The sequence below is a fragment of the Pinus tabuliformis genome, chromosome Q (assembly GCF_031772625.1).
Source record: "Pinus tabuliformis cultivar Carrire ecotype Pingquan chromosome Q, CPIR1, whole genome shotgun sequence".
Lineage (NCBI taxonomy): Eukaryota > Viridiplantae > Streptophyta > Pinopsida > Pinales > Pinaceae > Pinus > Pinus tabuliformis.
The window spans coordinates 251297146-251323368 of record NC_142296.1 but is presented as its reverse complement, the minus strand read 5'-3'; the positions used below and the strand labels follow the sequence as shown (position 1 = coordinate 251323368).

Sequence of the window (26223 nt, the reverse complement as noted above, 5' to 3'; positions counted from 1 at the left end):
CCATCTGCATCTTGCTTCTATCGACATCCACCATCCTACTACTATCTCTCGGGGCTCCCGTAGCTAGATATGATCCAAGAGTTTGGGTACCTCAAGGATCCTACCCCACATCTCTTATAGTCTTGCTGACTACAGCTCGATGTCACCCCACCTCTTTTCTAGAGGTACATGAGCACTCATGGCACAATCCTCATCGTCCTCCACTTCCTTCTCCGCCTTAGTCAGCACTACCTTGGAGTAAGAAGCCTCTCCCTTATTCTTCTTCTTGGGCCACTAGGTTGCATAATGGCCCAGCTCCCCACAGTGGAAGCACTTTATCTTGGAGATGTCCTTTTTCTTCCTCTTCCCTTGTCCCGCAGATGCCAAAGCCGCATCCTCTTCCTCCTCTTTCTTGATTCGACCTCCTTTGCTGCTACTTCACACCTTGGTCAGCCGTCTAATCTCTTCTTGGTGAAGAGTTGCCCACAATTCTTCCCAATCTGGAAGATTCGCTCTGCCCAAAATGCTTTGGACGAATGTCTCCCACTCCTCGGAGGTTGTGTTCATGGCGGTTCTCATCATTAACTCCTGATCCAGCATGGCCCCTATGGAAGTAAGTTGGTCCCAAATCTCCTGCAACCTGCTAAGGAAGTGATCTATCTGCTCCCCCTTGTGCATCTGATACGACCACAACTGATTCTCCAGTAGCATCTTCCCCTGCACGGAAGTGCCCTAATCCTTGACCCCATCAAGGATTATGCACTTTGCCTCAGCCATTGCATCCTCATACTTTTTGTTATCAGCTGGGTCGACTGGGATAACCACAATTCTCAAGGCGAAGGCCTTGATGCGATGTCTATCCAAAACAGATAAGATCCTGGCCTTCCAGATGACAAAGTTGGACGCCCCGTCCAGCCTATCCTGATCCCTCAGTCTGTTCATTGCCATCTCCACTCTTCTCTTCGACTCTCTTTGAGTCTCTACTTCCCTCCTGGAAGTTCTCTTCTAAACTCCCTTTGAGCCTCGATTTCCCCCTTGGAAATCCTTCTGCCAGCAGTCAAACCGCACCTCTCTAATCCCCTTTGCTCCTACAACACTGATCTAGATTTCTTGGCTAGAAATCTGCCTAGGTAGCGACTCCCTCTACCTTGGTTCTGTCCCATTAGGTATTGTTCTGCTTCGACAGCAACAACACCCCACCAGCTTCACAATCCACAATCTGCCCATAGCTCCCTAGGCCCCAGCAGCTGAAGAAACTGAGCCTCTTGGCTCTGTACAATATCGCTCCTTTGGCCAACTACGTCACTCCTACCTGGTTGCGCAAGATGATGTGGCTCTTCGTGAGCTTGTTCTGCATCTCACTGCTTTTGCACTGACCCTTTCTCTAGCCCGGAATGATGATGCAAGCCCTCTGCGTCACTCCTCTGCTTCTTTCTGCTTAGGAACAACTTTTGTCTCTCGGGACAGTTGTTTTTGCTGCAAATTCTCTGATTTAGCTAGTGCCTTCAGCTCTCCTGTGATTTGCAACCCTCTAATACCATGTTGAAATTTCTAAGTCTAACTTGTTAGAAATTTTCATGCACCATCTGGACAGTCTCAACCATCTACAGATCATCAACTGAAAGAAAGAGACAAACACACAAGGGACACTGTTACTTTTGGACAATTGTCCCCGTAAAACCCAACTTGGGAAAACCAGTGCAACAGTTCTGAGGGTTTTATCATTAAGTAGCTTTTCTTGAGTACAACTGGGTGCCAAATTGGCTCACCCGACAGAGAAATCAATCTGGCAGTAATACCTCTCTTCGGAAGCAGATATTCGACAAGTCTGCTCCACGAAAGTCTCTCCAACACCTCTCTGAGGCTCGGCGTCAACCTAGAACCCTCTGCATCAGCCTACAGATGATTTGTGCTGGCTCTCTAGCCCTCTGCATCACCCACGCAGGCCCTCTGGCCCACTGTGCAATCACTCTGGCCCTCTGCGTGGCTCTTGTTGATTCTGCGTCTGCCTCTCTGCCTCTGCGCTAGTCTCCCGGCACTATCTCTGCCTCTCTATTATGCACTCACTGCCCCTCACTGCAACTTTGATCACTGGTTCGATTTCTCTCAGCAAACCTCACTCTAGAAAATCAAACTGACTGATCAACTTGATGTATCTCTAACTGACCCTCAAGCCTCCTCTTATATTTTTTCTGTTGAGTCTTCAACGTCTGAGATTAAATCTCTAATCAACGGCTAAGATTAGATTTGGCTTGATCCATATCATTTAGAACCTTTTCACCCAGTTTACCCATTAATATTTTTATTTTCCTAAGTTTAGACTTCGAAACCCATTAAAAATATCAATTATTTTAATATCTCTCTAACCAGGTGGAATTTCCCCAAACCATTTTTGGGTCTTGGAGATCTCATGTACTTTAGCCTCTCCACCAATTTTCATGGCTAGAGCACATCCAATGTTACCCCAAATCAACATACGATTTCCAATTCGTGAGTTTGCAAAGGCAGAGGGAGTGATGCAAAGCCTCAACGCAATGCTTGAAGGGCGCACTTTCTGCGGGGGCAGAAATCTGTCGGAAAAGAGCGAAGATACATAAAAGGGGAATTTTCTCCTCAGAGGACTTTTCTTGCCAAAAGTCTAAATTTTTCCCTTGCCAGGCAGCAGACCAGTGCTGAGCAGTGACTAGAGGAGTCAATTCGACAAATTGGGTGTGATGGCATTACATGGGCTCAGAGATCAAAACAGGTTGGAAGGAGCTTCCAACTATGTCATATGGAAGACCAGAATCTTAGTATTTCTAGAGGAGTACGATCTTGAACCCTACGTCAAGAGTGTTGTGGTTGTTCTCGCTAACAATGATCAGAAGAAGAAGTACAAGGTCGAGCATGGGAAGGCGATGAGGTTCATACTCGATGGAGTTTGAGATCACGTGGTCTCACACTTGCAGGGCAAAGATACAGCCCGAGAGATGTGGGAAGCTTTGTCTTCATTGTATGAAGGTTCTTCTGAACAGCAAAAGATGTACATAAAACAAAAGTCGCAGTGGACATTGATGCAAAAGGGAGAAGGATTTAACTCCTATCTTCAACGTCTTCAGGACACCAGAGACCAGCTTGCTACAGTGGGGTCTACTCCTCAGTCTACTGCAATGGTAAGGACGGCCCTGAATGGAGTCTCGGATGAATGGCAAGTCTTCGTCCAAAGTATATTGGGCAGGGAAAGACTACCTTCATGGAAGCAGAAGTGGGCAGCCCTTCAACAGGAGGACTTAAGGACGGATCTAGTTAAGGTCAACCTCAATGGCAGTTGTGGGAGTGGCACGAAGACCAAGGAGGAGGAGGAGGAGGAGGAAAACGCAGCTCTAAAATCAAAGGGGCAGCGTAAGAACAACATTTCGAAGGTGAAATGTTTCAGATGTGGCGAGATGGGCCACTTTGCATCCCATTGTCCTTTGAAGCAAAAGGAAAAGGATGAGAAACATGATCCTAAGGCTACTCCAGCAAAAATTGATAAAGATGAGTTTGCCATGAGTGCCCACGCATATCCCGGAGGGAAATGGGGCGATATTGAACTGTAGACGGGAGGACTACATGTGGGCGGGATCCTTGAGGAGTCCACCTCTTGGATCAATTCCTTGCTATGGGAGCCCGAAAATCAACAGTAACGAGATGGACTTAGTGTCAGATGATGCAGTGGATTGTTTGGAGAGACAGATGCAGTAGCCTAAGACCAGGCACTAATCAGCGCAGAGCAAGGTTGGCAACAATGCAGATGGCACAGTATAGAAGTCAACAGCAGCGCAAAAGATTCAGAGGGTCGAAGACTAGTAGCAATCAGATTCCAACATTATGGCATTATGATAAACACATTTAGTTCAAAAATTTTGAATGCTTTTTCATTGCTGAGCAACGGAAATTGGAAAATGACACCGTGCAGAGCTAGCATTGGCAGTGTTAGCAGCAGATGCAGAGGGAGTTGTAGTACAGATGCAACAGTGGTTGTGGCAGCGTCACGGGCAGCAGTACAGTAGCAACAGCAACACAGTGTTGGTGGCAGCAACAGTGCGGAAAGGAGATGCTTCAGAAACAGAGCAGCATGAAGTTTGACATTGTTGCTAGAGCACATTCCTCGCTAACAGGGAGTGTTAGTTTTTGGTAGCATTGAATGGGCTCTAGCCATGAAAATTGGTGGAGAGGCTAAGGAACGTGAGTTCTAAAGAACCTAGAAAACATTTTGTGAAATTCCACTCGGATTGTATTTTATTAAAATAATTAACCTTTTTAATGGGGTTCCTAAAGTCTAAACATAGGAAAATTAAAGTATTAATGTGTATTAATCAAAATATGGGTGGGAATGATCGAGAAGGTGAATCAAGTCAAGTTTTAATCTTAGTCATTGATTAGAAACTTAATCTCGGTCGTTGAAGTCTCAACGAGAAAAGTATAAGAAGAAGGCTTGGGGTTCATTTGGAAACACACATGGAGAGAACGAATTGATCTGGACTTTGATTTTTGGGGTTAGGAAGCTAAGAAATTTGATCTGAATGATCATTCTGCAGCAGAGTGGCAGGGATAGTTTGGGAACACTGGGCAGAGAGGCGAAGAGCCACTAGTGGAGGCAACACAGTATCTAGAGGGTCTGACGCTAGGCCAATTTGGGCACACATAGGCCTGACGCAGAGCCAGAGGAGCCAGCACAGAAATGAAGTTGCCCTCACGCAAAAAGTCGGAAACTGCCAAGGAATTGTCGAAACAGCCGGGAGAGATTGATGCAGAAGTTCCAAAAGATGAAGAGACAGCGCAGAAGCTGACGCAGAGCCTATAAGGCTAACGCAGGGCCTACACAAGGCCAGAGTAGAGATAGCCAAGGTTAGCCAATTCTGCTGCCGAATTAGCCAGAAAATGCCGGGTGAAGTGAGGTAATCTCACTGAGTTTTCCACCATTATATTTTTTGTTGCCACTGGATTGTCGGGAGGGCATCCAGCATTGTATTCAGAACTACCGCTTAATAATAGAAAACCCTCAGAGCTGCTACACTGGTTTTCCCACATTGGGTTAACGGGGACTATTTTGTCCAAAAATAAATGTCCTATGTATCTTGTTCTTTGCTCAATTTTCTATTTCATGTAATCAAATTTAAAGTGGTGTAGGCTGCAAAAGTAATTTACTTCAGTATTCAGAAAATAACTTGATAATGTATATTAAAATATAGTAGGATAAGTAAATTCAATTTTGCTGCAATAGGGGTTCCTTGAGAGTAGGAATTTTCACAGGGAGTATCTATTCTTGAGCATGATTTTGTTCAACGCCCTATAATCTATACCCATCCGCCAAGCCCCATCCTTCTTTGGCACAATGACGATGGGTGACCAACATGGTGATGTACGCAATCGATGACACCCTGTTCCAGTAGCTACTGCAATTGTTTCTTCACCTCACTGCTTCTATGACATACTTCTTTTACATCCTAATGTTTGGCAATGGCGAGTTTAGCATTAGTTGGATCTCGTGCTCCACTTCTCTCTTAGGTGGTAACCCTTTATGCTCTCAGAACAAATGTTGCACGAAGCGGGAGTGAAGCGGAAGCGTTTTTTGGAAGCGGGGACGCCGAAGCGTCATTTTCCAACAATCTAGGAAGCGAAGTGTCCGCGGAAGCGTCTGCTATATATATATATATATATATATATATATATATATATATATATATATATATATATATATATATATATATATTATATTTTTTTGCATTTATACTCAAAACAAACATCCCAAATACCAAATTAATTGTAGAAGACATGAAAACATGCATATTTTTGCATAAATCAAGATAGATATGGCATCCATGATTCCATTGTAGTTACTAGTATGTACAACAATCATCTATATTCTAGCTATTACAAACATACATCAAATTTTTAAGCATATTATAAAACATAAAACATTTAAGCATATTATAAAACATAAAACATAGAGCATATTATGATTTATCTAGCAAGTGAGCAACTGTCAACATTTGTCATGTCCAAAATTCAAATAATAATGTTTACAAAATATGTCACTTGGTCACCGACAAGCCAAAAAGGTTCAAAATTCAAATTCACAAGTCTACAAGTCTAATGAGTAATCTATGACAAAAAGTAGTAGATTGTGAATATATCTACTAATCTCTCCTCCTTCCACCACAAATAGAACGTGGTGGCGGGCCTCCACATGGTGGCAATGAAGAAGATGGTGCCTGTGGAAGTCGTGGCACTGAAACTGATGAAGAAGAACCCCCTGCTTTGGTGTTGAACCATGGAACCTAGGAACCAAGGGACCAGATGGGGGTGGGGGTGGCATATCAACACGGTCATCATCATCCTAGAATCGCTCAAAAAATTCATGCAAAAAAAAAAACACTAGTTAACAAAAAAATTAAAAACATGAATTAGAGAAATGCTTTATAAGGGAAAATTGGAAAATTCATACCACAATGGACATACCTGGATAAGAGCATCCTCTAATTGATCTAATCGCAACACTCCATCCTCCAAATTGGGTTGCTCTAGATTCTTGTCCCAAATCAACAAGTCTTTATTAGACTTTGCATCTTCACAGTAATGGGACAACAATCGCAAGTTGTAATGAACATAAACCAAGCTCTCTGCCCGGTCTAAATTCAACCTGTTCCTTTTAACACTGTGGATGAAAGAATAAGAGCTCCAACACCTCTCTGCAGAAGAAGTGTTTACCACCTGTGATAGCACCCGCAATGCCAAACTCTGTAGAAGTGGAGTACCCCTTCCATGCATGTTCCACCACTCAAGAGCAGAAAAAGTCTCTTGATCTTTAATTGCATGCATGCTCCCAAATGGACCAGTGTTGAGTGTATAGTTGCTCACCTGTCTCCGTACCAATGCAGCCTCCTCCTCATCAGGGATTAATTTACTCAATGCAGCCATATATTTTTTGTGAACCTCTTGATCTTGGTGTGGTTTTCTCCTGCTTCCCCCCCCCCCAGGTGCTGGTGTTGAAAGCCATGATGGATGATAGTATTTAGGTGTCAAAACATATGCTAATGCATGCAATGGAACATTTAGCATTTCCCATCGGTTTTCCACCTCTTCACGAATATAATTGTACAAGGTGATATCTCTAGGCTCAACAATGTCTTTAATCTGCCCCAACATGCTATCCATTTGCTCATACACCTCCCCAATTACTGGTCGATCTGAATCTGCAAACTTGATCATGTAATAAATTGGTTTGGTGAATTGCAAAACATATTTAACCTGTCCCCAAAAGTAACTGTCAAGAACAGTGTCCTTGACTGCATTAGCACCATCTATGTCAATGTTAATTTCATCCCATGTTTCAGCACACACCAGATTAGTTAAAGCTTGTCTCACCTTCACTAGCCGCCTAAAGGTGAGGTAATAACTAGCAAATCTTGTCTTTGCAATTTTAAGCAATTGCAACTTGGAGTAAGTGCCATAGAAGTAGTTTACCCTTGTATGCCCTGTGATGAATTTAATGAGCTGCTTCCCTCTCCTGTAAACCTCAGCAATCCACCCACATTCTTTGTGTTTCACAATATCATGCATCAAAAGGTTCAATGTGTGAACCAGGCACCCAGACCAAAAGATGTGTGGATGAGTACGCTCGATAATTTTTCCTGCTGCCTTACAATTTGTTGCATTATCTGTGATCACTTGAACCACATTACTCGGACAAACATCTTTGATTGATTTCAATAGGAGGTCTGCAATGTTTTGTGCAGATGCAGTGATGGAGGAGGAGTCATGACATGCAATAAATACTGCACCACTAGAAGAAACACCAAGAACATTTATCAAATGTTGGTTTCTAATATTTGTCCACCCATCTGATACAATGGATACCCCAGAATCTACCCACTCATTTGTAAAACGTGTCAAAGCTCTTTGAACCTTAGCTTTTTCTCTTTCTAATAACATTGTTCTAGCTTTCTAATAGTTGGGGGCCTTGTATCCTTTTGGGGCTTCATTGATGGCCTTTACCATTCATGCCAATAGGGAGAGCGAAGCACATTGAATGGTACACCGCAAGCACAAAGAAAACGGACTATCTTTCTATCCACATCATCCCTCCCAGCAACATTAAGGAAATCCCCTATTGTTCTTCTACCTCCAGAGCTTGCAAAAGTACCATGAGGAGATGAGCAACTACCAAATTTAGAGGTTGCATTTGATTCAGAATGAGTTTTTTGTTTCTTGTTTTTTTGTTGTGCAGCCATCTCTATTTGGATGTATTTTCTTCTTTCTTCCGTTGAAATGTTTGGGCAAATTTGTACCCCCACAGGACCCTTTTTTTCATCACTGTCCAGCACCCCACAAAGATGCCTCCTCAGACGGGTATATGAACCACAATATGGTTTTCCTCCATGACAACCATGAGGGCACACAAATTTGTAAGATCCACCACCCTTTCCCCCATCAAGTTTGGTCACATAGTTCCACAAGGGTGTTGATGTAGCTTTCCCATCTTGTGTTTCAGTGTCCCCTTCAGGTTCATCCCCTTCCTCTTGAAACCCTTCCTCCTCATCATACATTGGGTCACTCCTATTGGGACCATCACCACTGTCCTCTTCTGTTTCTTCCCTTCTATTCCTATTCACCTTTGCCATCATTAAAACCAAGAGTGGAATGATACATAGAAGCCAAAAGAACACCATCTTGGAATATGGATATAGGTGGTGGATAACCTGTAAATAAAGGAGCAAGTAGAAACAATGGGAAAGAGTAGGAGAGGGAGGAGAAAAATACAAAAAAATTGTCAAAAAAACAAGGGAGTTTGGGGTTTGAACTTACCTCTTTAGCTCTTGTAGATGAAGTCCTCCAAGCTCTTGCTCCAAGCTCCTCCTCCTTCTCCTAGCTCCTCCTTCTTCACTCCTCCAAGCTCTCCTCTCTTCTCCTCTCCTTTCCTCTCTTCTCTTCTCCTCTCCTCTCTTCTCTTCTCCAACTCTCATAAACTCAAAGTGAGAAAATGAGGAATGAATGGGGGCTTTATTCTTTTCATTCCTCACCTTAACCTCACTCTAACCTCACCCTAACCCACCCCCTTAATGCTGAGTTAACATAACTTTAAAAAAAAATTAAAAAAAGAGTGTCTTTTTCCCTTGCGCGCGCCCTGTTTGGTCGAAGCGTACAGAAGCGTGCGTGAAGCGTGCGCTTCCTGCTCCGAAGCGCCGCGCTTTTGAGGCCCAAAGCGTCGTACGAAGCGCGCTTCGGAGGCATGGAAGCGGCGCTTCCGTCCGGCGCTTCGGAAATTCCAGGAAGCAGCTTAAAAAGCCGAAGCGCCGCTTCCGATGAAGCTTCCTAGGCGCTTCCGTACGAGACGTGCTTCGGAGCTTCGATCCGGGGGGGGGGGGGCGCTTCGTGAAACACTACTCAGGAGTCAGAACACATTCATGTATGCTTGTAGCAACTCTTCCAATTGTTGTTGCTCTTTCTTACTACACCCCTCAAGGGATGCCTCGCCTCTTATTGACTCTTCTACACACTGATTTTCTCTTAAAAACAATAAAACATACTTCTTGCTAGAAATGATCAATTTCTTGGCTTGGTTGGCACTTACCAACAAAATGATTGACTTGCCTTTGCGAGATTAATGATGAACGATTTCCCATCCTTGACGAGCCAGTACTGGTTGGCTCTCCGCATGAATATTGCATCTCTCATGTACATGTAGGGTCTCCCAAACATGAGTCCACATACATCAAGGGGAAGCACATCTTGTTCTGCTTCATCAATAAAATCAACACTGATAGCAAATCTAATCCTGCATTGTTTTGTTACATTCAGCTCTACATCCTTATTTACCCACCCCAGTGGATATGGGTTTGGATGATCACAAACTTCCAACCCCAACTTCTTCACCAACTCTATTGCAATGAGATTCGCCTACAATCCTGAGTCAAACAGAGCATCAATCTTTCTCTTCTTGACCTATATCTTTATATGGAAGAGTTTAGTCATTTCTTTCTCTTCGTGTTGTTGCAGGCTACTCATATTCACCTCCTTTTGCACTGACGTACAAACGATCTTCTCATCCACATACGAGTTTCTTTCAACTTGGTTGCTCAAATCAGTGGCCATGTGATTCTTCTTATTATTAACTTTCATTTTTTTCTTCAGGTTTAGCTCTGGATGCAACTTCTAGCACTTCTCCATTGTATGGTCGTCAATGTTGCAGTGGTTGCAGTGATTATTGGGATCTTTGCACTGATGTGTTGTGGTTGTCGTCTTTTTATCTTACCACCCTTTTTGCTTCTTCTTCCCTTCTTCCTTAGAAGTGTCATCTTACTCCTCCTGCTTCGATCTACTTGATCACACTCTCTTCGGGCCTATGTTTTCCAAGTATTGTGCCTGTACACAAGCCTCGTCCACTAATTTGGGCTTGAAAAGCATCACTTGCTCCCGCCGATGGCGGGGTAGACCCCCCAAATAATTTGAGGGGTATATCTGGGTTCTTTAGGGAGATACTTAGCTTTATGGCCATCAATTTGAACTTTGTGGTGTACTCTTGCACGCTTTGGTCCGACTTTTATCTGAAGTAGTGCCAACAGACCCACCAGTCCTCTACATAGTCAATACGGTAAAATTGTGACTTAATGAGGGTTTTGACGTCCTCCCACTTAGTCACTAGAGGCTCTTCCTCCAACCTTAGGGTCTCCACTTCCTCCAACCTCGGGGTCTCCACTTCCTCCAACCTCAGGGTCTCCATGCAGCTTTCCCACCAAGTCAAGGCATGGCCCTCTAATTTCAGTTGCACAAATGAACTTTTTTGTTCTTCCTCAATGTGATGGATGTTGAATTACACTTCCAGTTGCCGCAACCAATGATTAAGCTTGAGAGCGTCAATGTCTTCATGGTACGCCTTGATATCGACCTTTACTTCCATTTTAAACTGAGGTTTCGAATGATTCATGGCAATCGACCTTGGTTGATCTTTTCCGCGTTCTTTCTTCAGTTGATTCTATGTTTCATCCTGCTCTCCTGATCCCCCTTCTGATTTGTCCTCTGCATTTGAATCTCCATCTTCTCTGAATATCCCAAGCTTATTGTTCAAGGACGCCATGAGGAGATTTACATTACGACTTGTATCAACGACTTGTTCTAGCCATGAAAACCTCTCTTCTGTAAGATCACAAGGGTTATTCACAAATTCATCGACCATGATTAGGGTTTTTAGATTTTTCACCTAGCTAATCTAGATCCCCTACAAATCTCGAGAACATACCCATAGAAACCTGCTCCGATACCAATAGGATCCATAAACTATCGTGGATCTTCCACTAGACAGTTCACCACAACAGATCTGATAAAATATATTTAAAATATGAAGGTTTACACTATTACAGTTTTATTATATTCCTGGATCTATAGATTTACTCTTAATAGTGCATGCATGCGAATCAAAATTATGCAAAAAGTAGAAAACGGCAAAATAAACGCTCACACACACACATTTGACAAGATATGCTCTGGGAAACCCTTTCAGGGAAAATCCTAGCTGGAAGGTGAGGTCGCCTTGCTCTCTTTCTCTAAATGGAAATATGGCTACAAGTGCAAAGAAGTATGGCCTGTGGCTCGTGAGTTGCTACAGTGCACAAATCCTCTATGTGTGTTCCTCCTCCTATCCCTCTTGGCTATTTTTGCTCAGCTATAGAACAAATGCACTTGAAAGAATGGAATCCCTTTTCTTCCTAGTGGTCCTGCTACAGTACACAAATCCTCTTTGTGTGCTCCTCCTCCTATCCCTCTTGGCTATTTTTGCTCATCTATAGAACAAATGCAATCGAAAGAATTGATCCCAATGATCAAATAAGGTAAGCGATCCTAGTCGGACCCATAAAATACCTCTAAAACCCTTTGGGCCCACTAATGGAGTAAGCCCGCTCCTATGACCAGGCTGACACAAGCTCTAGAAAACCCTCCTAACCACCTCACCAGGTAATCCAAAATTTGGGGACATTACAAATAATGATTTTCTTTTGTAACAAGTCCAAATAGGACTACAATACATGACAAAAATTCTTCTTTGACTCAACAAGCCCTAGAAGCATGAAGAACATGCGTTGACCTACACTTTGAGCATGAAACCTATGCTTGAATAAATAAAAATTATTTTTTCTCTTTTATATAAAATATATGTCATGATTACAAAAGTTATTATGAAGACCGAATCTAGTTACATTTTCTCCAACAATGTAGGGGACATCACAAAGTACATATGTAGAGGACATATAATTTTATGTCAGCTACTATCAAAAGCCTCGTCAAGGGCCTACATTATCTCAGTTAACAGCAAACCTGAAGTCTTGTCAATTAGTAAAAAAATCACTTTTATGTCATAAGAAGTAGAATATTCTTATGAATTAAATAAAAATTTCATAACGTAAGCAGTAAAATATTCTACGAATAAATAAGTAGAAGAATTATCTATAACAAAATATACTTGCAACAGTCTGGACCTATAAAAAGCCTACGGTAGACATCATAATAGTCATGTATTCAAGTCTGGATGTTGTGCTGAAATCCAAGAAATTTATTTCTCCCCCACTTTTATTCCAAGTCTCTGCCCTCAATGAAAATGATTACAATTATTTGTCCTCAAACACCGGTGTTTCCTAGATTCAGCCCCTCAAACGTACAGTCACATTTTTGTGTGACACAGACAATAATTGTTTTATTGAAACTATAAATCATTGAAACATTAGTGATCATTTGTGGACATCAAAAAATATTACATGTCAAATCAATGATTTGCTTCAAACTTTTGGTATGTTTTCTTACCTGAGTTTACTTTCTGAGTCATGCCCTGTACTATAAAGGGTGTATATTTCTCTTTCTGTGTGAGACAACATGCATGTCTATAACAAAAACAACAAAATATCTATCATGGAAATACTCACAGTTAAGAGCAAGCGGAAATCTGTTGCCTGCTGCTTCAGAATAGTGCCCAATTTGGAACGAAAATTTTTGATGCGATGACCCTCATCAACTGCAAGATCAAAACAAAGGTAGCAAAATAATTAATAATTATACAAGACAGGATGCCCCAATAGGTGTATAGTATCTATATCGATAAAAAAAAAACCATAAGTAATTACATCCATCATGAGCATAGTGATTTCACACAATATTAACCCAAAAAATTTGAATGTCACCCTTATTATCCTTAATTTGACAGTGTCCACTGTTACCCTAAGTGCCCTCTTCCACCTCAAGAAAAGACTAGTCACCACACAGTTTTTCAGCTTCTTTAGGACTGCATAAATCAATCACTACTAAACAAATACTTTGAAACAGAAAGTTCAAATTTAAGGGACCCTTTGCCACCTGTAAAATTTAATGTGGAGCCTATAGCAGTAACTTCCATATCATTAGATATGGTCATTAGTTGGACATTAATAAATTAAATTACTTACTGCAATTTCCATCTATTGTATCAAAACCAATGTTTTTAAAACCGGAACCGGTCTAACCGGGACTGGTTTGGTCTAAACGAACCGGTTTTAGAAAAATACATTAAATAATTATTTTTAATGAAAAAAAACTATTTTTAAGATTTAAAACCATGATTCCAAGCCAATAGAGACAAAATATGCAAAGATTGCTCATTTATATACCATGTAAAGGTGAATATATCAAAATGGCACCGAGTGCAATACATATCATCGACAAAATACATAAGCAATGAGGCTCTAAATGGCCTCTAGAGTGCAAAAACAAAGCCTACAAACTACTATGGGGCCAGTGGCCTACTACAAGACTTCAGTCTAGACTCTACATATATGATAATAGTAAATACTATAATAGTGATCAACATTATCACTTGAAGTTGAAACTTCTCATGAGTCTCAGTCATCATGATCAAACTCAGTTGGTTGAGTCTCGACTCCCAAACTTTGCAGTCACAAACTTCTCTATTGGTTCAGTGACTTGAGTCTCAAACTTCTGAAGGTATTCTGCCCTAATATGCCCTATTATTTCATTTGGTGCTCCACATGGCTTTACATGGCCTCCTATCCCAGCCAAGTGTTGCTTGAACCTGTTAATACCCCCTCCTTGAATGGATTTCTGGCAATATTTGCAGATCATTTTGCCATCAATCATATCACAATGAGCCCATGCAATCTCTGGCTTTTGGAGGCATGATGACTCCCTGGATGGTAGATCATAGAAGTGAGAAGTTTATAACACAAAAAAAATTAATTCATGGACAACAGTCAAATAAGGAATTTTCAAGTGCAAATCCTTACCTGGAAATGCAAACTAGCTTCCTTAGCCTCCTCTTGAAGATGGCAACTCCACTGACAGCTACACACTATCTCCAAAATAGCTCCAACTCCAACTCCAAGATGACTACTTCAGCAAAAACTCAACACTCTCCAAGCTCACAAACAAACTCACAAACACTCACAAACACTCCAAATCAGTTGTGTGAGACAAATGAGAATGAGAGGGGCCTCTTATAGCTTGGAGAGGGTGTTTTTGGAGGGAAAACACCCTTAGTTCCCCCCCAAAACCCCAAAACCACAGTTAGAAATCCGCTTTTTGCAAGTTATGGCCGGTTTTCACCGGTTAGGGCCAAAAATTGGAGAAACTGCCTTCCAAACCGGGTTTTTTGGCCAGTTCGGACTGGCCAGCTTGCTAACCGGCCGGTTTGACCGGTAACCGGTTTTTGAAAACGGTTTTTAAAACACTGATCAAAACATATTGGCATAATTATTACCTAAGCAATGAAAAAGAAAATCACAAAACAAACAAATTCCACTTGAGGGAGTGGTTGAGCATATTAATGATATGGACAAAACCAATAATCAAATCAACAAGAAGGTAGATTAGACATTTCCAAAAAAAAAAAGAATAATACAAGAATATATTGCACTGCACTTAATTTAGAGACATTTTTGTAATAAAACACACTTTGAACGTGAAAATTCACAAGAGATCTGAAAACCTCAGAAAGAGGTTCCACAGTGACTAATATCTCTCAGAGCTGACTGTCATGGAGCATTGTCCAACAAAAGTTGGATGGGATTCAGAAGAACTCATCCTTTACAGCATTAACAATATTTGTTTCAAAAATAAATGCCTCATATATTTCATTAATGCACGCAACATCAGAGTTACCAGATTGTCCACCCTAGGGTGGTAATCTGGTTTCCAGTGTAGATCAGATACACAGATTCCCTGATCCATAGTAGATTTGGTTGCATCGGCAGTGTTATCAGAACCAGCTAATCGAGACTGGTTCACTCCTTGAGCACACTATAGCAGCCTATGGCCGTGTGGACTAGACTGGCAAGCTGGTTCTGTTCGGAACCAGCCAGTTCAATCTGGTATCAACCTGGACCAATCTGCAGCCAACAAAACCACCCGCACGATCAGGATTACAGCATTTCAGGACTGCCAAGATTGCAGCATTTCAGCACTGGATTCTATTGTGTCTGAGGAGATGAGATTGGCATTCAATAAAGAGCACAAGCACTCCATGTATCCCGATGTTGGTGTTGAGCATTGAACTCATCTGTCATAACATTGGTAAAAATGTACCCATCACTTCAAGCAAAAACCTCTGATTAGCTTTGTGCCTCTTTTCATAAAAAATTGGAGGGTACTGACATGAGCAATAAGGTGCATGGCCTTGGATCCACAAGTAACATCAAACATTAGTGCTTAAGTACTCGGAGGCAGAAGCCAAAGGAGGCCCTAGCTGCTACTGATGATGACGATCCCAACTATAGGGAGCGACTTTAATGATATGAAGTTAATTATTGTAGGCTTGTAGCACAATGCTTTTGGACTTACGAGGTTATTTACAGCCTCAATGTTCATGTATTTTGTTTCTGGCATGCATCTCGCTCATTCATCTTTATGCTATATACATAACCAAACTTAGCATATTCAGTGTCTAATGATTTGGATTTGCATTGTTCAATTCTATTATGACATATCTTTTGAGGTGCTCAATGGACCGCGGGCTTTTTTGCATGAAAAAGCCTTTTTTTTGTAATTTTAAAAAAGCAATTTTTGATTATCTCCAGGAACAAAATGCTCTGGGAAGATTTGAGAAAATAGAAGAACTATTCTTGTTAGAAAGAATGGTGGAAGATTCTTTGGGAACACATTCACAATCTATTCGTATAGAGATTCACAAAGAAACGATCCAATTGGTCGAAATGTACAATGAAGATTGTAGTAACAATATATGTTCAATCTATTTTCATTGTGATGGATCAATCCTATCTTTCCATCATAGATCTCATTCGGGAATAAAACGAATAAATGAGTTTATTATGATATTCATAACTTTAGAACATATATTGGCTCACATCTCTTTTTCTCTCATTTTGGTTGTCACTCTCATTTATTGGGGAACCTTAGTTTATCGAATTGAAGATGTAAATGAATATATATTAATTTTTTGTACATTTTGGTGGACCGCTTCACAAACCCAGTTTGTCAGCCAGGCCCAGTTTGGTGCCAAGCTGACCCTTGGCCAGTTTCAGTTATGATAACTTTGGTATCTGTCAGCTTTTCCTTCTAGATCTGTTTGCAGTAGCAGAAATCCCTTCAGAAAATGCTTCCCATATAAAGCAGAGGAAGCAAAGACAAAAAAAGTACAATGAACCTGCCATTTCCGTAGAGAAAGAGGATATATTTTCATTAGCTCTGGGTGAGAGGGCTTGGTATCATTTGCAGGAAGAACAGAACTCAAAACCTTCATTTGTTCTTCTCCTTACCTCTTACTCAATCCATCCAGGCCTTCACATTCACCATCTCAGAGAAACTCTGGCAATGGAAATCATGGTGGGAGAAGTGATGGAGGGAGAAGGGATGAAGAAATTGCTTATATAATTGGAGAAAGCTTGATGATAATTTACAGGGTCAGATAGAGGAGTTGATATTAATATTTTATGAATCATGATTCATCAATCATCAAGCATTGAAATATTAATACAATTCATTAAACACAGAATTTTGAAATATCACGCATTATATTGTATTGAAAATTAAAAGATAAATCTTCCATCTTCACTTTATGAAATGTTGAAGATTTCTTTATGGCTTTACGATGAAATTTGGCACCTATATGGTTAGAATGTGGATTTTAACTCAATTGTTCCAAAGAGAAAGAAGCTAATGATTAGGGTAGAAAGACTCATAAAGCTTACAAGTTGGTTGATTATAACACTGATAAGTTAAGCTTTAGCAGAGATGTTGTTGATGAGGAGGTTGGACCTTCTCAAACTTCCTCCAAGCTCTGAATTATTGCGAAGCCAGAAGTGGTTGAGTATTCGTATTGAGCTTCACGTAGCTCCACCTGAAGGGGGGCAAGGTTCCGAGCATGAGGAGTCCTCTAGAGTCTTCAGCCTAATGAGGAAAAACATTGGGGGCCGGGAGCTTGTTGGGCCCATCATCACAAGATTTGCAACTTACTTCCTCACATTGCTAGCTCTCACTTCCCAACAACAAAACTTGCAGAAAATGTTTTCCAGTGATGATTGGAATTCATCTCGATGGGCCCGCAAAGTAGATGGAAAAAACACCAAAAATAAAGTTTTTGACAACACTTTTTGAGAAAAAGCAGTAGAGCTTGTAAAATTTGGTGAGTTCCTTGTTAAGGTGTTACGGTTGGTGGATGGGGACAATTGGCCATGAGCTACATCTATGAGGCCATGGATCAGGAAAAGGAAATGATACAAGCAGCCTACAAGGATAGAGTATCTAAATATGGGCCTATTTGGGAGATCATCGATAACAACAGACAGAACAATCAACACCATCGTCCTATACATGCAACTAGGTATTTTGTGAACCCAAAGTATCATTACAAATCTAAGCTAGGAGAAGATCATAATAGGGAGGCTAGAGACAGGTTGTACGAGTGCTCGGAGCACATCGTACCTGATGTTATAAATAAATAAATATATATATATATATGATAATAATCAAAAATAATGATTAATTAACTATTAAGTAGTATTGAAGAATCATGGCTCTAAGGACATGATCATTCAGGAAAAGGTACCTCACTGGCTATATATACAGGACCCTCGGTGGTAATCATATCTCATATTTTTTGTACATTCTTATATAACATATGTGTCCTATCAAGGATATTTACATATTTCAGATCTTCTGAATATTCTACTGCGTTATGAACTTTGTTCATAACATTGGTATCAGAGTTGTTATATCCTCTGGCCGCTTAATTGTTGCACAGAGCCAGTGTGATCCGGTATTCAGTCATCAACCCTTCATCAACCTTGTTGCTGTCACAATTGAAGCATTTCACTACACAAAGTTTGGAGTTTCTCCGTTTCGCCAGTTTCATCATTCAGGCCTTTGGCCATTTTAAATTTACAAAAAAAAAAAGAAATAGAAAGATCATTAACAAAAAGAGGGAAAAAGAAAAGTTAGCAAAAAACATTAAAAAAAGTTATATATATATATATATATATATATATATATAGATATATTAAGAAAAACAAAAAAGCACATAAAGGCAAACGCAACTACAAAACCGATAGCATGGACACCACTGCCCGATAAGTCGTGGACCTGTTGTCGCTTAGCCGGACCAAGTCATCGCCACCTCTGCTAAATGTCATTGTAGCTGCTGTCTATTTCGCCAATCAGCCACTGTCAACACTTACATTGTCAACAGACCACGTAGTAGCAACCACGGTTCAGACAGCGGCTACCACTGCCTGTCATTATCGGCAGCTCTGTTTCACCAGAGGCCATATGAAGGTATTTGAGCAATCACGCCAGATTGGATGCCAGGCTTCTCACCAACGCCATCAGACTCTCATTGCTACAGCAGCCTTCTCCTCTACTACCACTCAAGTACATTGCCATTTTCGTTGACGTTAACCGTTGCCTATCCTTCAATGGAATTATCCATTCAACCCTTGCGAATTCCAATCCACAACGCGCCAGACAAGTAAAAATCAAACCCAAAAGAAAGGAGAGGTGAGTAAAAAACCTAATTGAAATAAGCCTTTAGCACAGAGTAAATGCAAAAGGATAAATAAGAAACAAAAAAAAGTAAAGGCAATAGCGGGTCAATCACAGCAAGAATAAAGTGGGTGTGCATCAGGTCAGTGTTGCACGACCAATTTAGTGATTCGACCACACACAATTTGATAATTCATCGGGCATCACATCCATAGTTAAGTACCTTTTCAATTAAGTCAACCAAATAAAAAACAATTATATTAACATTATATTTTGTTGGCACAAGCAAACTAGGTTATGTAAGGGTGAAAAATAATATATAAAGTTTCATAAATTATTTAATAAAGTGACGTTATGTTAAAGTGTTGAGAAAGTTAAAAAAATTATATACAATTTAAAATAAATAAAAAGTTTTCTCAGGTATTAAAAAAACAAATATATATATATATAGATATATAGATATATAGATATATACATACATATATATATATATATATATATATATATATATATATATATATATATCAATTACAAGAAAAAAGATAATAAAAAAGAGAGAGAGAGAGAGAGAGAGAAAGAAAATGTGAAGTCTCACAAGCAGTCAAAAAAGAACAAAAGATGAGTTCAACATATAATTCTATATTTCGGACCAGATACCTATTTTGTGAAACAGAATTTGACTATATGTTATTCTTTGAAAATTTCACAATGTCTTGTCCAGCATGCCAGAAATTGTTTACTTTGGAAGAATATCAAGCTAAAAGATTAAGGGAAGACCTCGCAGAACTTCGGCGAAAAATGAGGCATCACAATAGAAATATAAAATCTTGAGGATATGCATCACAATAGAGATATAAAATCTTGAGGATATGCATCACAAGGAAGTAATGGACACGAACAAAGAAATTTTTCGCCTCAAAGACCACATTGAAAAATTGCTTGCACAAGTCAAGAAGACTAAAGTTGCAAAGAAAGAACTCAAAAAGCACCTTTCAGAGCGAGATGAGGAAAATTTATGCTTAAAGAACCTTAATCAAAGGGTATTAGAACAAATCAAACGTTTAAAAGATGAGCAGGACACTAAGAATAAAGTCAACAATCTAGAAAGTGAAGAACTTTCACATCTAAGGAATCATAATCAAAACCTTCTTACGCAAATAAAGAAGCTTAAAAGTGACAAGAAGTCGCTAAAAGACAAGTTAGAACAACTTACTCAAGTATCGAATTCTCCAGTCGTAACAGTCCAAGTTGAAGATAAAGCAACGAAAACCAATCAAGTCAATATCACAACTAAAGAAGAGGATAAACCAGTTGAAGTGAAGACGTACTCAGAAGTTGTAGTTCAAGCACAGGAAATTTCAAGCTAAGATTTCGCAATTAATTAAGCGACCTCTATACCTGAAAGAAATCAGATACCTTCTGTTGGACACCTAATCCTCTATGGGTTTGTGGAATGTGAACAACCACCAGAGTCCAAGAGACCACTTGGAATATGAATCCAAGGGTCACACCAATGTACTATATGTATGTATCGTTGTGAATAATAGATGCAATTCAATGTTTATCATTCATATTATGTCTCTGACATTGTCATGTTTAACGTGGTATCAGAGTAATCCTGCAATCCTTGACCCATCATTTCTATGTGTAATAATCGATACCCGATTCTACCCTGAACATTGATTGGTCTAAGATCTACGCACTGACCTGTAAACCAACATTTCTGTCCATTTGAGATTTGCTCTCAAACGTTATAAGTTGTTTTTATATGCCCAGTTTATTTGCAACAGTTTATCTAACTTTGCCAGGTCTGGAATCTCCTCAACGTTGTCCTCGGTAGTTTCTCTGCTAGTGGAATGAGCGAGGTAGTTTCATATGCGTTTTATAACACTCCATACCCCAAATACTCCTGAACATTGTTGGTTAACGCATACTCCTAAACGTTGTTGGCTCTCCCCACTGTGCATTTAGCTAGAGATTACTATTATCTCCTCCAAAAATTCACAATCGGCCTGCATTGTGTAATTACCACCTCTGTAATACAATGCTCTTGCATGGGTTTTGTGCATTTAAGCAACACTATTGTGGCAGATTGGAGCCGGATTTGCGTTCTCTCTACCACGAAGCATCAGTTGTGCAAGGATCAATCCACAGTCCTGCGTTCGGTCGACAGTCCTGCGCTCGACCACCCATATTACGTTGCAAGTATCACACATTCAAGTTTTTTTACTGTAATATCAATGTTGCACACTACTTTAAAATCATTGGTGCGCCTCCCATACATTGTCCACCGGGTTGTCATATCAATATAATCCGCTCCCCGGTCCATACGTGAATCCGCTCTCCATTGAATGTTGTCGCTGCCATATGCTGGTGAATGTAACCGCTCGCATCCCTCGAGCCTAGGCCTCTTGGCCCTCTCCCTCGAGCATTAATACCCACCGGCCATATGCATTAATACCTACAAATACACAGCTTTCCCCACGCAGCCAGACATTCCAGCTCTCTTCCTGAGTTGTGGAGTCTAAATTTTTCCGCTTTCTGAAAATCGTTGGAGTTGGTTTCAAAGCTCGCACAGAGGAAAAAGGACGTGTTTTGTCACGAGGTTGAACTCAAAGTGCCACCTGTCGTTCGTGCCTTTTGCTTCAAGCCTAACATAATTTGTTGCACAGGATTAAATTTGCATCGTGTAACTCAATTTACTGCAACACATATGAGCTTTGGAGCAGTGTGGTCCTGCTATACAAATCTGTTGAAGATTGAAATCATGTGCGTTATTTAAAAACTGAACATTGTTCTGTTGGTTAGAATGCTATCTCCTCAGCACTATTTTTGAGCATACATTCCTGCAAGTTTCTCTCAGTCGATATGAAATCCTTTCTGTATATGTCAATTCTGCTATTCTGAAACACTAGTGCCTATTATTATGTGCCCGCTCTATCCATAGTCATTTATGACTCTGTTAGTAAGTTGTGTTGTCAACAAAATTTCGCAGAAACACTTAGAAACACCTCCACCACTCTCAAAATACTCCAAATTTGAGAAGTTTCCTTACAACAAACGTTCATATCTACGAATTGATGGTGAAGTTTCTACAATATACAAGGGAGCTGCTAATTAACCAATACGAATGCCAAGACCTACCATCATGCTGCTGCGAATGAAAAATGATAGAAATGGATACACAGTAGAGGCTAGAAACGCCTCCATCACTCTCAAAATACTCCAAATTTGAGAAGTATCCTTCAAACAAACGTTCATATCTATGAATTGATGTGAAGTTTCTACAATATACAAGGGAGCTGCTAATTAACCAATACGAATGCCAAGACCTACCATCACACTGCTGCGAATGAAAAATGATGGAAACGGATACACAGTAGAGGCTTGAAAGATGTTGCAATCATAACAAAGCTCAGATTTGAATGGAGGATGTACATTGAAATGATGTGGATTCATATGGTGTCTTGTTCCTTTTATGCTATTCATGCCCAGTAATTATTTTTAAGTCTCTAGCAGAATTGTTTGCTCATATATTGTTGGTTGTGGGAACCTTTAGCAGCACACATAAATGCCACTGCATTTTTGTAAGAAAACACATTTCTTTCTATGTAGTTACGATATTTAACAATACCGGAAATAACATTCAATCCAGGGCAATGCCTAAGATCTTTTTTATACATTAAATCACTAGAGAAAAAAAAACTTTCTCACTAGTTGAAACAGAAAGTTTGTGATCAGTAGTAGTTATTATGCATAAAGTTAATTTGACTAATTGGCCCCATATGGACTTGCAAGCTTTGAAGTTCTCACTGAAAATAAAAATAAATAAAAATCAGTGTGCTGAAACCTAAGCAGAGCATTCGAGATACTATTACCACCCATCCCACTGTGTGGGCTGCTAACTTTAAGTGTCAAGGCAGCGGTGTTAGTGTGGAGACTAAAACTATGAAGCTAGGGCTAGAGAGATAGCCTCATCGCTACAAATTTTGATGGTATAAAGGCTTTTATCCAAGCCAATATTATTATTTTTCATTTCTCTCCAGCTTATGAAAAGCAAAGCTACTTGAATACCTTTGTTGTAGATGAACCTTGAGTTGTTCGAAAAATGGCTAAAATTGACACTATTAGAATTACTGAATACTCTAATACATTCCATTGATCATGATACACTGAAAATCAACAAGAAGACTCTCTGTGATATTAAAACATGTTTGGAGAATACACAGGAAAAAATAGACTTTTTGGAACTTGAATCTCACAGCTTCAACGAGCAGAAATATAGCAGTGGAGTCATCATTCTCAACTTGTCTCTGTTCATAACATTGAAACAGACTCCCATAAGCAGCAAATCAATAATGTTGCAGTTGATTTAGATCCAGTGCCCAATGAAGCAGCAAATTTACATGCAGATGCAGAAGTTCAATGTGCACTTCCCAAGCCCATCATTAGACCTTGGGAAGAGCTTGTCCATAACAAGCACAAAACCGGTCTTGGATATGACAAGGAATTGTCCTTTCATATTCCAGACTATTCCAAGCCCATTCAATTTCAAAGTGTTGTGTTTCTTCATGGCAGTTCACCTTCACATGTTCCAGATTCTGCTCCTCCACATCCGCGGTCAAATGCCAACATTGTGACCGAGTTGGCCATATGAAAGATTACGGTTTTGATCTTCATCCATGTCAGGACTGTCATAAATACAGCAGTGGAGTCATCATTCTCAACTTGTCTCTGTTCAGAACATTGAAACAGACTCCCATAAGCAGCAAATCAATAATGTTGCAGTTGATTCAAATCCAGTGCCCAATGAAGCAGCAGAGTTACATGCAGATGCAGAAGTTCAGTCTACACTTCCCAAGCCCATCATCAGACCTTGGGAAGAGCTTGTCCATAACAAACACAAAACTGGTCCTGGATATGACAAGGAATTGTCCTTTCATATTCCAGACTATTCCAAGCCCATTCAATTTCAAAGTGTTGGGTTTCTTCATGGCGGTTCCCTTTCACCTGTTCCAGATTCTACTTCTCCACATCCGCAGTCAAAAGTTGTTAAATGCCAACATTGTGACAGAGTTGACCATATGAAATATCATTGTTTTGATCTTCATCCACGTGAGGACTGTCATAAAACCACTCATTCTTCAAACAGATGCTTCAAAAACAAGCCTCCTACAGGAACAAAGATTCATCTTGGATGGATCGCTTCTTGGCAATGGGCTTCAACAACCAAGAAGATATTTTAGTCATATGTCAGAACTTGTTCTAGAGTATTGAACAATCTTGCAATTGAGTTTTCTCCATCATCTCACCTTATATCTGACAAGGGGGGAAGTGATGGTCATCTACAAGCTTCAAAGCGACATCAAGCGAGCCTAAGCCACAACCTACCATACCAGATTCAAATTTGTAGCCAGAGACAAAGATGCCCCTAAGCATGCCTTCGATTGGCGATCAACCTTAAACCATCCATAAGGGGTTGAAACATCTCTTCAATGAATTGGGGACACTTCCTCTAACAGAAGACTTCAGCTTCTTGCCAGTTTTGGAAGAGTTCTAGGAATTGCATTAAGCATTCCAGAGTTGGTGGTCATCCTTAAACCCTCATAGGTTGAAAGTTTCCCCCTTCAAAACATTAGGAGCACTTCCTCTAATAGAAGACCTCAAATTCATGCCATATTTGGAAGAGTTCTAGGAACCGCACTAAGCATTCCAGTGTTGGTAGTCATCCTTAAACCACCCCCCTTATACCAACATTTCAAAGAGCACATTCAACCTAGTGTTGCCATGCATTTTTTGCACATTTTGTATTATAGCTCTCTTCTTGGACTCATACATACACCTTCGGATTAAGGGGGGGAATGTTGGACACCTAATCCTCTATGGGTTGGTGTGAAATGTGAACAGCCACCAGAGTCCAAGAGACCACTTGGAATATGAATCCAAGGGTCACACCAATGTACTATATATATGTATCATTGGGAATAATACATGCAATTCAATGTTTATCATTCATATCCTGTCTATGACATTGTCATGTTTAACGCCTTCAATAAACCAAGAAATCACCAAATAGATTAATGGAAGATCAAATCACAAGAACTCCTTATCGTCATCCAAATTATAAAAGCAGACATCTCGACCAATCTATATTCGCAAACCAAAAACAAATGATTTATATTCCAAAGAATGTCAATGTCGCCACAATTCAGTCTTGTGATAAAAATCCATCTCAAGTTTCCAATAACTGCAAGATTCCACATAGGATTGATTTAGGATGGTTAGATCCCTTCTCAATTAGACTTTTTGTTTATCACTCAAAGGATCCTATCATCTTGTATCAACAAAGATGACAGCTCCAAGAATTCGTAAAAGATGTGAACAGATTACAAGACAAGAAACAGATGGCATGCCTTGTTAGCAATAAGTTTTAACAAAGATTTTCTGAGGAGGAAGGCAATGCTATGAATAAAATATATATAAAAATAATATAAATCATAATAATCATAAATAATGATTAATTAACTAATTAGTATTGAGGAGGCATGTCTCTAAGGACATGACCATTCATGAAAGGGTACTCCTTGGGTATAGATACAAAACCCTCAGTTGTAATTATATCATATCTTATATCTCATATTTTTTGTATATTCTTATATAATGTGTCATATCATGGATATTACATATTTCAAATCTTCTACTGTGTTTATGAACTTTGTTCATAACACCTTATGAGTTGTAGCAAGTGGAAATACATCAACAACTCGTATTGTCTCTAGGACCACAGGCCCAAAAAAAATTACAAACTAAAAAAAAATCAAAACACCAAAAAAAATATCAATTAAATTTTTAAATTTTTAAATTTTTTTGTCTTCCAAGGTTCTAGAAAGTCTTGTGATCCGACATGTGCACATGGTCAACGAATCATTGTCGTAATGACCGCCATGTCAAGTGTAATTATTGCAATGCCACAATGCATGCAGGCATAAACAGGCTAAAATACCACCTAGCTAGAATTCTTGGGAATGGTGTGGGATGTTGTCAAAATTGCCCTGATGAAGTCACTACTGAAATGGAAGTTGGTTTGGAAGCCATTAAAGATGAAAGTTCAAAGAGGGCAAAAAGGAAGGATGAGATTGTTGGGATAGGTAGATCTTCATCTCATAGTGAAACACAGATTCAAAGTCTAGGTATCGGTAACTCCTCTTCAAGTGTTGTGGCAAACAGGAGTATAACCTCTTCTTTCTTCAG

The 26223-nt window shown here is 39.9% G+C and overlaps 1 protein-coding gene across 3 annotated transcripts in view; it reads right to left on the bottom strand.

Moving 5' to 3' along the window:
- Positions 1 to 26223, bottom strand: part of LOC149219119 (uncharacterized) — a 289169-nt gene that overhangs the window by 83136 nt on the left and 179810 nt on the right. For all 3 annotated transcript variants that reach the window (XM_089384274.1, XM_089384275.1, XM_089384276.1), the window contains one exon: positions 12915 to 13003. In XM_089384274.1, the coding sequence (XP_089240400.1) occupies positions 12915 to 13003 (89 nt within the window). The remainder of the gene's footprint in view (positions 1 to 12914; positions 13004 to 26223) is intronic.